At 39.6% G+C, this 15,986-nt stretch overlaps 1 protein-coding gene across 1 annotated transcript in view; it reads right to left on the reverse strand.

Moving 5' to 3' along the window:
* Positions 1–15,986, reverse strand: part of PARP4 (poly(ADP-ribose) polymerase family member 4) — a 134,610-nt gene that overhangs the window by 74,146 nt on the left and 44,478 nt on the right. The window contains 6 exon segments of the mRNA XM_080798293.1: positions 2,553–2,639; positions 3,440–3,571; positions 10,203–10,327; positions 11,589–11,745; positions 11,928–12,111; positions 15,704–15,799. Coding sequence (XP_080654419.1) covers positions 2,553–2,639; positions 3,440–3,571; positions 10,203–10,327; positions 11,589–11,745; positions 11,928–12,111; positions 15,704–15,799 — 781 coding nt within the window.

The following is a 15,986-nucleotide window of genomic DNA, read 5'->3' on the forward strand; positions in this document are numbered from 1 at the left end:
GCTTCAACCCACTGAGCCACCCAGGTGCCCCCATCATTTTATCTTTTAGAAAAAGTATTTCACTTTCTTTTAAAGGGGCATTATAATCACTACATATAGGGATAAGCTCATGACTGGCTAGGGCAGAAAAAGAGAGAGGCTAGATCTATTTTTTCTGATACCTACACAGAGAAACTCTTAACACCCCACCCATATCTTCCCATCCAGTTGGCTGCAATGCCATGAAACTTAGTATGTTTGGGAAGATATAATACTAATGATTAATTTAGATTTCAGGAGTAAATGATTACTTTTGACATCAAGGATATCCATTTGCAAGAAGATCCAATAAAGAAATGGATTCCAGTGAAGGGATAAACAATGAAGAGGTAATTATTGAACAGTTCACAGTGCTTGTCCTTAAAAGAAATGCATAATAGCCTGGGTCTTATTTGAGACACTGCCACATAATAGTGAGGATTTGCAGTTCCATTTCTGTGTAGGACATAGATGCAGGATGTCACTTCTGTTACAAGCTGGATAATTCACAAAACTGTAACTTGCTTGACCTGCCAGAAAGCTGAGTTGCAAGGCAGCCAAGAGAACTCAATTCCAAAGGGTTAACAAGCCCCTCTGAGGAGAGGTGAGGCACAGGAGCTGTGGGGATTTCCCTATGGACTCCCAGGGGGCTAGCATCTTGGCGCATATGGGGGGGACTCATGTAGGTGAAGAGCGTGGGAAGCACCATTTGGTGCAAGACACTTTGTCCTCCTTTCTGATATAATGAGGTTTGAAATGTTAGGTGTCCCTACATAATTTTCAAACACAAATCATTTTCACCTCAGTCCCTTGGATGTCTAAAGCCACTTTGCTAGTCTTCTGATAGTTGGGAACATCATATATATGATATATATAACATATATACATTATATATATTACAAATTATAACAGTAATATACATTATGTTTTATATGCACAAACATATAATGTTCCCAAGTATAGAATATTATTTTATATGTATATATATGAGTATGTGTGTGTGCATATATATAAAATGTTCCCAACTATTAGAAGTCTAGCAAGTAGAGAATATATATTTATATATTAAATATACAACACATATGTAACAATATATAATATCTATAATACATTATATAATTACATTATTAATATAATATATTTTAGAGTGAGGACATTATAGTTGCTGGATGGCAAAATACATTCTGGGGTACCTAACGGTGCTGGTTAGCAACGGTTCTGACCAGACTTTATCCACAGGTAATATCCTTTGTGAAGACTGTTTTCCTGTGGATCTTTTTCTTAGGGAAATATCATCAAGGAGGAAATATGCCAACCAATTCTTTTATGACAATAATCTCACACTGTTAAGTGTCAGCCTATGAAATAAACCCCAGGCTTTTAAATATACACTTTGGCCAGGAGTAGCATTATTAACTGTTTAACAAGGACCTCTTCTTTGCTTACTTCCATTTTGCAAAAGGTTATCTTATATGTAAAAAGCAATCATTTGTCCTTTAACTCTGTATTAATCTTAATAACTACCCCCCCAACATTAAATTTTCACAATGCTATGGCAATGTGGCATCCTCAGAGGTAGTATCTGAGGCACGTTGATCTGTCCTCAAAAACAACTAAATGTCTATGCTGGAGACAATGATTACAAACAGCACACAATCTAGTATCTGCCAAAGGCATATTTAAAGCATCTTATATTTAAGAAAAGAAATCTAGTGGACATGATAGCTGTCCCTTCTTTCAGATTTTCCATATTTTATCCCTATGAAAGCAATTAATCAGAAAGAAAAGAATCTGGACCTACCTCAGGACCCTGTAGAAAACTCTTCCTGGGATATGACTTGGTGAAAACTGGATAAATTGCTAGATAAGCTTAGTCCTAGGACAAATGTATATGTAGTGGACCCTTGAATGAGGTTGCTGATGCCTGTGCAGCCAAAAATCCACTTTAACTTTTGACTCCCTAAAAATTTAACTATTAATAGCCTACTATTGACTGGATGCCTTACTGATAACATAAACAGTCAAATACCACATACTTTGTATGTTAGATGTTATATACTAAAATCTTACAATGAAGTAAACAGGAGAAAAGAAAATCATAAGAAAGACAAAATACATTTACAGTGCTGTATTGTATATTTAACAAAAAAAAAATCCCCTATAAGTGGATCTATGCAGTTCAAAACTGTGTTGCTCAAGGGTCGACTGTATATTACACTCTCTTATCAGAAGATGAAGATTATGTACCCCCAAATGTTTTCTTTTTGTTGTCACTTCTGGGAAACTCAGTTCCCAAGGTCAGAAGTAGGTCTTCTTATTTGTTTGGCAATACCAACACCACTTCCTCCTACCTTTAGCTAAGTCGAATGGTTCTGACCAGGCAGACCTCTGCTTGCTAACAGCAAGTTAAACTCTAGGCCTAAAATAGCAGAAATTATCCCAGTTTCTACTATGGACTTCATTTTTCAAGTCGTATTCCAACTCTTTCTCCCTTCTGATAAGTGTGTTAGACTAAGGGATAAATCAAACCGTACGGGTGCATCCTGATCCATCAAGTACGCGCCATGGCCCTGAGTGATGGCTTCTCGGTATTCACGGTGGGCGGCTTCCTTCTCTTTAACCTAGAAAAGATTATTTTTATACCAGTCTTGGTATGAATAATGATTTCAGACTTTAACAAGAAAAACTGCAGCAATGCTTATTAAAACCTAGGTAAAACCCAGAAAACTAAGAGCCTAAGGTGAATGGAAACTTATATAAAGTACATTAAAATGTACTCATCTAGTAAGAATTTGAAACAGAAAAGGACAACTTAAGAGAAATCTCTTTAATTTGTTGGGACCATATTTCAGAGTCAATAGTGGAAAAAAAAAGTTTGATTGGGACTTTATGTTGAACAAAAATAGTAAGTTAAGTTTACCTTACATTTAACAAAATGTGTTATTATTGCAACTGTAGGCTAATCCTTAGAATAAACAAAGAATGTATCACTTGTTATTTCTTTTGGTACAACTTTTCTTAAAAAGTTAACAACAGTAGTCATCACATCAATTTGACTGTTACAACAGGATGCAAAGAATCAGTTTTTTGCAAAATTATAGAAAGTCTTCACCAATTTCCCATGGTGCCTCTCTTAAACTTTTGATATTGAAATTGCTCTGTTTCAAAGTGCTAGGCAAAGAATTTACAAGGCATTGACTGATGAACACTAGACAGGCAGGGACAGAAACTAGTTAATCAGGGAGGGATGTTTAAATGGAACCCAACTGTATAAATGCTTGGTTCTTCGAAGAATATTTCTGTTTTATGATAAGGCTGCTATTCAACCTTATAGCTATGGGAACTCAGGTGAGGAAGATTTGGGTAAATGGGAAACCGACCTTAAACCAAAGAGCCGTCACAGTGCATTTTCTCCCCTTACCTCTCCTACTATGTGCTTCCCATTGATGAATGCTTCAAAGCCACATACAGCTGCCTTCTCATCCAAAGGAAAAATATATCTTGCCTCAATAGGCACAGAACTTTGATTGGTATATGTCTGAAAAACAATGATCTGAAGAAGAAAAAAAAACACCATATACTTGATGAAACCATATGGAGCAACATTCGTAGGAACAACTATTAATGAAAACTATTATGCATATTTTCTTTAAATTCCTTAAATTTTTATCATGTCTCTCAAATTCCCAACCCTTAGGACTTAGAGCATTCTTTGACTGGAATGTAGAGTCCATGTCACATTATAAAGTGTACCAGCTACAGTTTCACGTAATTCACACACCCTTGGCTGGAATAAAAGTCACTAGTATTACAATATTACAAACATTTGCTTAACAGAAGCAATGCAGCTTTCGTTAAGATGACAACAAGATAGCCTCTCTATGTGTGGTCTTGATCCCTCCTTGGTGTCATGTGACCCAAACATTATTCCAGAATAGTTTTTTCTTTTTTTTTTAAACATTTTATTTATTTATTTGACAGACAGAGACCACAAATAGGCAGAGAGGCAGGCAGAGAGAGAGAGAGAGGAGGAAGCAGGCTCCCTGTGGAGCAGAGAGCCCAATGTGGGGCTTGATCCCAGAACCCTGGGATCATGACCCAAGCCGAAGGCAGAGGCTTTAACCCACTGAGCCACCCAGGCACCCTCAGAATAGTTCTTTTTTTTTTTTTTTAAGATTTTATTTATTTATTTGACAGAGAGAGAAATCACAAGCAGGCAGAGCAAAAGAAGGGGAAGCAGGCTCCCCACCAAGCAGAGAGCCTGATGTAGGACTCCATCCCAGGACCCTGAGATCATGACCTGAGCTGAAGGCAGCGGCTTAACCCACTGAGCCCTCCAGGAGCCCCCCAGAATAGTTCTTATACCCGTTCTGTTTTCAGGTCTCGGCATTGCCCTCCTTTACCTCTCTGTATGTAGCCCTCCAAAGCTCTTTCCATCTATCCTCACCTCTTCCTGTCTAGTCAGCTCCTGAATCAACTCTTTTCCACTCCTACCTGCTGTCTCTGTTCTTTTCAGATTCATTTTACTAATGGACTGTGTTTATCACATCACTCCCTTGCATAAGAAAAGACCAGTCTTTAAACAATTGAAAATTAAAAAAAAAAAGCAAGGCACATAATAAACACTAATATTTTAAACATGTGGCAATAATAAGGAAAAAAAATTAGCCATTTGTCATCAATAATCTCTGGGAAGAGACTGAAATGAAAAACAAAAGCATAAAGGAAACAAACTTATTCCATAATGCTGTCTACAACTGGATTTACAGTAAGCTGCGCTGCCCTTAGTGTATGTGTTGCACCAGAGGAAAAAATTTTAAGGGGCATAACTTGACTGTCTTCAAATCAGCAGGTCAGCACCTTTCAGGGGATCGAATCTCTCAAAGTTCTGCAAACAAAGGCCCCATTGGCTGGTGCAGCCACCCGCTCACCAGGCTCACCCTGAAACTGGAGGCTGGCCATGGCCCTGAATTGATTCTGTAGGATCTTAGAGTTTCTTGGGTGTCTGGGTGATCTGAGCCATCATAAAAGGTCAGAGAGCAACAGGCAGAGAGCCATGCAGATTGCTGACCAGGAAGATATCACGCATGTTCCCCGTCCACAGAACTCTTCATTTCTCTCTTGGATATTCAATTTTACCAAACCCCTTAAGGGCACCTATGCTTGACCCGTAACTGCCAGATAGGGTCACTGTCTAATTGTCCTTTGGTTTGGGTTCATGTTTTCATTCTGCTCTGTGGATGTCCTGCCTGCATCTAGTTAGCAGGTCTGTCTTTGCACAGGAGTTCCCAGGGGTCAGGTCTATGTCAGCTTCACTCCCTCTGTATATCACATGGTATGAATGGGCACTGAGAAAGCAAGACATTTTAGGTAATGATGATAGAAGTATTTTTACTAGAACTTAGAAGAGAAGCTAATATACTGTACTAATTTTGGATGTCTTTATTTTCCACCCTCAGATGAAACCACTATTTTAGTTTAATTCTTAAACTAAAAACACTAAACTCATTCCAAGAAGAGTCTAGTATGTGAGCTATGAACATACAAGTCCTTGCTGCTGAGCCTCTGTTTAGATTCTCAATGACAATCTCCAAGCCAGCTGTCTAATCACAAATTAGTGAAAAATTCACTGCTAAATCATGAGTTAATTTTTCAGAAAAGTTACCAATAGAAAAAGTTTCATCAGGTTTAAAATATCAAATGGTGCAAGTTGTCCAATCCAAAGTAATGTACAGAGGATATATGCCTCTCTTTGTAACACACTCATTAGTTTTTTATCTATATCTGTGAAAAAACACCCTACAACATTTACATTCACTGTATTTAATAGCCACATGCTAACCGGCAGATATTATTGTTTCCATTTTACATTTAAGGAAACTGAGGCACGAAGAAGTTAAATGATTTTTCCAAGGTCGCAAAGCTAGAAAAAAATGAGCAAGGATTCAAAGCTAAGCCTCCAAACTCTAAATTCTCTGCCTTATACAATGCATCCCAGGTTGCACTACTGCATAGTAGTTAAAGAGGCTGGACTTGAGAATCAGAATATCAGGGTTCAAATCTGTGCTTTATCGTGTTGTTCAATGTCTCCACACATCAGCTTCCTCATCTAAATAATGGGCATAATCACAGCATTCACCTCATAGGGTTTTAGGAGAATTAAATATAGCATGTGAAAAACTCAATCCAGGTTCTGATTCATAGGAAGTGGTAACAACTATGGTCATGGTTCCTAGGTGGCTCCAAAGAGATTAACATGGGTTGAACATTTACTATGAGTCCACATCAGGGTCTTCCCAAAGTCTATGTTGTCTCCCTGAGCTATTCAGGGATGTGGGTATGGATCAGAGTGGGCCCAGAAGTGCAAACAGAGTGAGCCATATGCATACTGATCAGATATCATGGGTAGCATGCCCTGTCCCACCCAGGATACCCCATTTCCCCAGTTCAAGCTGACCACTACAATTAATCTGATTTCAGATTATCTGATTTCAGAATATCACAATACTGGACTCAGATGTTCTTATTTTTCTAAGAGGTCTTTATAGTTGGTCAGTGCAGTCCTCAGTGTTTAGGAACGAAAGATTAGGTCAAATCTTAGAAAACAGAGAGCCGGGGCGCCTGGGTGGCGCAGTGGGTTAAAGCCTCTGCCTTCGGCTCAGGTCACGATCTCTGGATCGAGCCCCGCATCGGGCTCTCTGCTCTGCGGGGAGCCTGCTTCCTCCTCTCTCTCTCTCTGCCTGCCTCTCTGACTACTTGTGGTCTCTGTCTGTCAAATAAATAAATAAAATCTTTAAAGAAAAAAAAAGAAAAGAAAACAGAGAGCCTTCACAGTACACTGGCAGCCTGCCTGCATGTGTGCCCATGAACTCTACTTTCTGTTCTGTGACCACAGCTGCACCAGCTGCATGCTTCTGGCTGAGGCCAAGCACTGCACTTGAGCATTGGCTCTCCCCATCTCCCCCTCAAAGAGCAGTGCATCCCCAGCAAGTCCCCTCTGTGATACCGTGATTTATAATAAATATTTATTTTGGTCTTTGCACCTGTTTCTGGCACAGAGCTCCCCAAACCCTCAGAATTTCCTAAGTGATAAGAACAATGTAGATTTCTTGGTGTTCGTAACGGACCCCTTTCAACCATACCTGAGTTTATGTCAAAGAGGTGACTTTTGACAAGTACCTAGGGATGGGGACTGGTTGCCAAGGGGATTAAAGGTTGGAACTGTCAGCCCCACCCTCAGACCTCAGAGGAGGGGAGAGAGGCTGGAGATTGAGTTCAATCACTGACGGCCAATGATTTAATAATCAACCATGCCTGTATTAACCCAAAAAGACAGGCTTCAGAGAGCTCCAGGCTGGTGAACACAATGGAGATTCAGGGTGAGTGGCATGCCTGAACCAGGCAGGGAAGCTCTGTGCCCCTTTCCACACACTTTGCCCTACACGTTTCTTCAGGTAGCTTTTCCTCAGGTGTATTCTTCTGTAATAACTATTAATGTCGTAAATAAAATGCTTCCCTGAGTTCTTTGAGCCACTCCAGCAAATCAGTCTAAGATGAGGAAGGGGTCTTTGGAACCTCTGATATACAGCCAGTCGGCCAGAGCCCCTGCCACTGGCTTCTGAAGTGGTAGCAGGGAAGGAGAGCAGACAAAACCCCTGACCTCTAGGATCAGACACTATCTCCAGGTAGACAGTGTCAGAATTAGTTACTGCTTCATGGTATGAACACACCCACATCTCACACTCCCTCTACTGAATCATCAGTTTTTCCCTCTTGCACGGGCTCACACACATGCTATGATTTCTTTTGTCTTAAAAGAAAAAAGAAAACAATCTGATCCCACTTCTCTTCAGCTACTGTCTCATTTTCTCTCCTCTTTCCTCCCATTTTCTCTTGAACTCACTCTAATTAAACCTTTAACCCCACCATTCCATCAAAGTGGTAACCATCAAGTCACCAGTGATCTCCTCATTGCCAAATCCAATGGTCAGGTCTCTTATTTTATTCTACTTGATCCATCAGCTGTCTTCAACAGAGTTATTCCTTCCAGAGACCCTGGCTTCCCATGTGTGTCTCACTGGCTGTTCCCTCTCCATCTCCTTCGCTGACCCAGCCTCCTTTGCCTGACCATTACATGTTGGCCTTGTCTTCTCTCTCTGCAAGATTCTCTTGGTGTTTCACAATTAAAGTTGTCTTACACAACTTTAAATAATATCTAAGTGCTGGCAACTCCCTCATTTATGACTCCCACAAGGAGTTAACTCTTCCCTGGACTCTAGACTGAAATGCCTAATTGCCCACTTGGCTTTTGCTTCTGGACATCAGCATCTCACATGATAGGGCCAAAGATGACCTCCTGATAGTCCTCCCCAACCTAGCCCTCCTACCACTTCCCCATTCCAGGATGTGCAAACTTGATTGACTGTTCTAGAAGCTCAGGCCAAAAACCTTGGTGTCATCCTTGATTCCTGACTTTCTCTTATGTTCCATATCCATCAGCAAATCTTTTTTTTTTTTAAGATTTTATTTATTTATTTGGCAGAGAGAGGTCACAAGTAGACAGAGAGGCAGGCAGAGAGAGGGAGAAGCAGGCTCCCCGCTGAGCAGAGAGCCCGATGCGGGGCTCGATCCCAGACCCTGAGATCACGACCTGAGCCGAAGGCAGAGGCTTAATCCACTGAGCCACCCAGGTGCCCCTCCATCAGCAAATCTTATTGATTTTACCTTCAATCCTTTGCCAGACCCAATCATTTCTTTCCACTCCCACTGCTAACATTTTGGTCCAAGTCACCATCATCCTTGACAGAATTACTTCAACAGTCACCTACATTTGGTGCTATACCATGCTCCCAGATGTCCTTTTCAGGACCAAGGCTGTTGAGAGTGTCATCTGCTGAGTCTTTCCCCAGACTGTCCTTAGAAAAAGATGGACCACCCACTCAAGGTTATGACCTCCCCCCACCCGAGGCAGCCACATCCAGTGACTGGTCCCTCTATAGACACAAAGCCTTGTGCCCTGGCCTCAAGTAAGAACATCTCTGAAGGGCCAGCCCAGCTTCAGAGCTCCTTCTGAGATCATCTCAGGACTCATATGCATCATATGTTAGATGTGTCATAGTTCAATCTCTCCTTTTGCCATGTCCTTACTCCCTTGTTCTTACAGGTGTTGTTCCTGAGAGCAGTTCCCAACAAGCTTCCTAAAAACAAATTTCCACCTAGAGTCTGTTTTCCAGACAACTTGAGCTAAGATGTCTCCTAACTGATCCTCTTCAGACTGTTCTTGACATGGTGGCTGGTGTGATCCTGTTAAAACAGATGAGATCATACCATTTCTCTGCCAAACATCTTCTAGAGGCTTCCATTTCACTCAGAATACAGGACAGTACATCCTGTGTCCTGATGTGAGTTGACCCCCAAACCATCTCTTTGATCTAATATCCTGCCATGCCTCTCCCTTCTATTCTGCTGTAGCCACAGTGGCCTTCTTGATGTCCCTGACCATATCAGGCTTGCTCCACAGGCCTTTGCACAAGCTGTTTTCTCCATCTGGAATAAGTGACACCTAGATGTCTACATGGTTTAGTCTCCACTATTTCCTACGTATCTGTACACAGATGTCACCTTCTTAGTGAGGCCTTTTTGGCCGTCCCTATTTATAAGTTCAAACCCCTCCCCTTCTGTGAAGCTCCTTTCCTGCCTGCTTAGATTTTCTTCTTTAGGATTTATCACCATCTAACATATGATGCATTTCATTTAGTTATCATGTTTTTTGCCTAGTCCCTCAATAAAATGTATGCTCCACAAGGCAGGTTTTCTTTTGTTCATTGCTATATGCCTAGAGCCTAGAACAGTCCCTGGTATGTAGGAGGTGCTCAACGAATAAACAAATTTTAGAAATGCATATTTTGGGGGTGCCTGGGTGGCTTAGTGGGTTAAGCCTCTGCCTTGGGCTCAGGTCATGATCTCAGGGTCCTGGGATTGAGCCCTGCATCAGGCTCTCTGCTCGGCGGGGAGCCTGCTTCCCCCTCTCTCTCTGTCTGCCTGCTTGTGATCTCTCTCTCTCTGTCAAATAAATAAATAAAATCTTAAAAAAAAAAAGAAATGCATATTTTGTTTAATTCAGGCAACTATAATCAGATTGTCATGTATCTGTTCAAAATATCGTAAAACCACAAAGAACATACCTGGGCTACAAAGTCTATTATTTTCCCCTTGATGTGAACATCCTCAAGGGGAACTGAATTGCCAGAGACATCCTGCAGACCGGACTTGATGTTGCTGGAAGGTGTGGTGTCTGCTAACTGATAATCTACACATTAAAAAATTATAATGTTAGCTTTTAAAACCATCCCTGCACTGTTTTTGTTATCTTAATTGTTATTCCTTCTCCTTTCCTTCATACATTATATTTTAGGAAAAATGGGCAAGCAGCATTTTATGATTTTCAATAGCCAATGCTATAAAGTAAGTGAACACATGTGAGAAAAATGGGGGTGGCCTTCATAATAAACACTCTGCCTTTTTAATCTAGTGACTCTGAGGACTCATCTTGAAACTTTAGAGTCACACAATTACTTGAAAGACATACATTTAAGCATATGTACAAGTTCACAAAAGTCTTTAAGAATTTATAAGTGTAGTTTATTCAAGAATCTAGATATCTCCATTCCCTAGCCTGTGATTTTGGTTGGTCAGTCACTATTATTTATTGTGCCACAAAAGCATGTCAGACCAATATGAGATCCCTTAGACTTTCAGTCCAACGAACACTAAATCAAACTTCTAATACAGCATATGAAAAAAATGTTCCCCTTCTATACCAGGTGGTACAAAAATACACATGTAATTAGATATGTAAATATATACTCTCTAGCCAGACATTTCATTTAATGCTCCCAGAGGAAAAAAAGGAGTCATTTTCTTATACATGAAAGTCATACATTTCTGACAAAAAATAATTTGATCACAGTTAAAAATGTTTATGTGTTTTTACAAGGCTATTAATAAATATTAAAATAGTTTGGGCTTACAATTTTCTGAGAAGCTATCATCCTCTCATATATTTCTACTACTAACATATAAGCTGCATATTACAGTTTTGGGAGTATCTTTGCTTAAAGCAGATACTGATCTCATTTGCAACACAGAGTAACTGAGGCCCAAAAAGCTTATGCAGTTTGTTTCATATTGCACAGCCTAGTAAGTGGCGAGTTGATACTTGAAGCCGGGCTTCCTGATTCTAAAGCTGGGTCCTCTGTCCACTTCACCAATCCCCATTACACTTTTTGTGCTTTGACATCTTAAATTGCTTCAGTAGGTTTTAGCATCGGCTGTCCAGAGGTGCATGAGCTCAACTTAGGCATGTTAACAAAGTAATATGTGATTTTTGAGATCATTGAACCTCTCTCAAGTATCCTGGTTTTTATTTTTAAAAAATAAAGAAGGGAATGGAATATTTATATATGAAATCATAGATACAGTTCCTGATCATGAACATAAATTCCTCTAAAAATAAAAAGTTTGAGTTCTATAAATATCACATAAAATAGCATTCAAGAAAACTGTCTTACCTTCAACATTTGAAAATTTTGAAAACTCAGGTCTGTATTCCTCTAATTCAGTGGTGTTACAAGGATGAAAGTCCTTTATTTCATCTCCAAATATACAAAATTTAATAATATATTTCATTTTAATCTGATTGGTTTTATATACAACAAATTCATCATCCTAGAGCCAACAGAAATGAATAGGTGGGGGGAAAAACCTTTATTGGCAAATGTTCTCATAAAAGCAGAATTGCAGGTTTGCTAATTTAGAAAATACTGAATTCAGAGAGTCACAGATATGCAACAATTACTTCAACTTAAGCATATTCAGGAGCCTCTCTGCCTGTTTCCTGAAATAAATACCTCAAAGTCTGTGGTGACAGTGGTTGTTGCTCGCACCCCATGGACACTGTCATAACCTGGTGGTGCTTCCGACAAGGAGAAGTCTTTTTTGTTCAAGTCCATGCACTTCCCAAGGGCTACATCACAGACAACCAAGAGCCTTGTGCCATCTGTCTCTCCTGAGTGGGAGTACTTAGTACTCGTGCTGCATTGGGAAAGGAAGTAATGTGTTTGTAATTTATGGTCATAGCAACAATATTTTATTACCTTTTATCCATCTCTATATGTGAAATACTGTCTAAATAACTGTACTGGCAGAATGTTCCAAATTTTACTGCTACTGAAATATCGCTGAAGATTCAATTTAGAACTTTATTGTTTACTTATTTGTTTAAAACTTTAATGTGAAAAATACATATGTTTCCCTTCTGTTGTGCTAGGCAGTGCTCAAAGTACTTGCTTCCAGAGAGGGATGAATTCTACTGTTTCCCCAAATCTTTATTAATTACTAAAATACAAACATTTTGGTATGGTAAACACCAAAGTGATGAAAGAGAAAGAAAATCCCCCACCTTTTTAATTAAGAAGAAGTAGATTACTTCTCTGCACTGAAGCTCAGAGAGAACATGATATACCAGGTAAATAAGAACTGCTCAAAGGGAAAAGTGGGCACTGTATTCTCACAGGCTTCTGAATCCAAAAGGAGAAACAAAAATTTCAAATGACATCTAAGTGAGAGATTTTGTTTTGACTTCTTCAGGACTCAGCAGCTTTAAAAAAGCAACTTTTGCAATTAAGGAGCATAGGCTAGGACATCTATGGGAACAACATTTTGGGGATAGACCTCTATTTTTCCAAATATCAAGAGCCAAATGTAAGAGTGTTTGTTCTATCCCCTCTAAGACTTGCCCTCTTTTATCTTTTATTTAAAAAAAAAAATACTTCATTTTTAAGTAATCCCTATACCCAACACGAGGCTTGAACTTACAACTCTGAGATCAAGGGCCGCATGCTCCACTAACTGAGCCAGCCAGCTGCCCCAAGACTTGCCCTCTTTAAAAAAAATAACCGGTTTCCCCCATTCTTCCTATAAACTTCCTTCCCTGTGGCCACCAAACCTGTGACCCTTAGCTTTGTCCCAGTTTCCCCCTCTCCATTTCCTGCCTTTCACAATGGCTGCCTCTGCCTGGTTGCTTGCCCATCACCACTCACCTGCCACAGTTTGGCTTCTCCACTGAAACCACTCTGTCCAGAGTCACCAAGGACTTCAGCTTGGTTAAATTCAATGGAATGCCAATTTATTTTTTAAAAATCTTGATATCTAAAAAAGTTTACTTTGAAATATTTTGTACACAGGAAAGGGCATTTATACTATAAGTGTGAAGTTTCAAGAATAACGATAAGACAAACAACCACATGGCTACTGCCTAGTTTAAGAAACAGAACATCATCAAGACTTCTGTGTTGCCCCGTGGCATCACTTTCCTTGCCACCCAGAGGTAATATAATTGGTATCTTGGTTTTTTGGTGTATATTATTTTTTTTCTTTTATAGTATTGATGCATAGGTATGTGTCCCTGAATAACATGCTTAGTTTTGCTTGCGTTTGAACTTTGCATACATATAGAATCACATAGCAATTTTTTGTTCCACATCATGTTCCTAAGGCTCATCTATTAGGCATGTGTAGCTGTAGCGCACGGGTTGAAACTGCCATATAGCACTCCATGTAGGACTACACCAAAATTTTTCAATCCATTCCACTGTCAATGGACATCTGCATCATTTCCAGGGTTCTATTACTACAGTTTTCTTGGCCATTCCTGTGCATGCCTCCTGGTCTGTGTCTACTTACTAGGGTAGTGATTCTCAACCCAGGCTGCATATAATCATCATCCAGGGAGCTTAAAAATCTATTGATACCCAAAACTCACCCCTGGAGATCCTGATTTAACTGATCTGGGGTGAAATCAGCACCAGTAATATATATATATATATATATATATATATATATATATATATATATATTTAGCACCAGTAATATTTAAAACCATCTCCAGCTGGGGAGGTGGTGGGGGAAATGGTGGAAAGAGGTGATGGGGATCACTTATGATGAGCACCCCATGCTGCACTGAAGTGTTGAGTCACTGTATTGTATACCTGAAACTAACATTATACTCTACTAACTGGAATTGGAATAAAAACTAAAAAAAAAAGTCCTTCAATTTAAAACAGTCTCCTCCAGGTGATCCAGTGTGTAGCCAGGATTGAGAACCACTGCTTCCTGGTTCATAGGCCAGCTAATCCATAGGATTCCTGAGTCATACTATCAACTACGCTCTTCAACTATAGCAGGTGATACCAAAATTTTCTCAAGAGGGCTTATCAGTTTAATACTACTACCAACACCATCTGAGAATTCAGACTGTTCTAGAGACTTACCAACATCTAGAGATGTTGAACTTTTTTTTTTTTTATGACAGGTGTAAAATGTTATACTATAGTTTAATTTGCATGTTGTTGATTACCAATCTTTTCAAATGTCATTGTCTATACATGTTTTCTCTTAGGTTCCTATTCATGTCTTTTGTCCATTTGCTTAGAACTCTTATCTTTTTCTTATTGATTTGTAGGAATTCTTTAAATATTCTGGACAATTATCTTTTGTCCTGGGCCTGAACCCAGGCTCCACCCTATAACTAGCTAGCTCTGTGACCTTATGCAAGTTACTTAACTTCCATCAGTCTGTTCCCTTTTTTTTAAAAAGATTTTTATTTATTTATTTGATGGACAGAGATCACAGATAGGCAGAGAGGCAGGCAGAGAGAGAGAAAGGGAAGCAAGCTCCCTGCTGAGCAGAGAGCCCGATGCGGGGCTCGATCCCAGGACCCTGGGATCATGACCTGAGCCGAAGGCAAAGGCTTTAACCCACTGAGCCACCCAGGTGCCCAGTCTGTTCTCTTTTCATAAAATGATGTCACAATACCACTTGTGAGGTTTATAGACAATGCACCTGAAGCACTTAGCCTGGTGCCTCTGTTCAATATCTTTTTTCCTTGAAGATTTTACCTATTCCCTTGTTAGAGAGAGAAAGAGAGAGAGACAGCACAAGTGACAGCACAAGCAGGGGGAGAAGCAGGCAGAGGGAGAAGCAGACTCCCCACTGAGCAAGGAGCCTAACACAGGACTTGATCACAAGACCCAGGGAACAAGACCTGAGCCAAAGGCAAACGCCCAACTGACTGAGCCACCCAGGCATACCAAGGTGTTAAATACCTTGTGGCTATTATGAAAACAGATTTAAATATTAATAAGAATATTAAATATGAAATATTATGCTAGGCCTACAGAGTTTATTCACAATAGAGAAGTTATTTGAGAAGAGGTCCTGTGCTGTAGAAATTAAGATCACTCATCCTGGAGAAAGACAAAATGCTGTCTGATCTTAGTCAAGATATCCTCAGTGTCACTCAATACTCTTTGTGATAGTGATAACAACAGAACTGACGTGAGAGGGTTGTTGTAAGGATTAAGTGGGTAAAAAAAATATAAAGACTCTCAGGATAGTAAAATCACTAAGATAATTTAAAATACAATTTTCCCAAATCTCTACCACAAAAGAAATGTTCCTATATACTGAGAAAACCAGTTGCTTTCAATGATCTGTTTCTTGTGTGAGAAATCCCTCACAAAGGAAAGATGGAGGAAACCACTTGTAGTAAACCCTTCGTGATAGAAGTAACAGGATTAAGGATATAATATATAGTATAATATATAAGTATATATAATACACTAACCTGATTGAATCACTGAAATATATTCCACTCCCAAGATTTCCAATATCTGTTCTCTTTGTGCCACGATCTTCAACTACTTTGGGTAAAAGCAGCCCACTAAAAAGAAAAAGACATTACAATGATTTACTAGAAGAAAGGTATCTTTTATTATAGCCTCGTAATTCTAGCAGACACAGGTACTACTTAAGGACATGCTAAGTGAAAAAAGCCAGGCACAGAAACGCAACTACTGCATGACCTCATATATATGTGAAATCTAGCAAAGTCCAACTCACAGAACCAG

The sequence above is a fragment of the Martes martes genome, assembly GCF_963455335.1.
Source record: "Martes martes genome assembly, chromosome: 3".
Taxonomy (NCBI): domain Eukaryota; kingdom Metazoa; phylum Chordata; class Mammalia; order Carnivora; family Mustelidae; genus Martes; species Martes martes.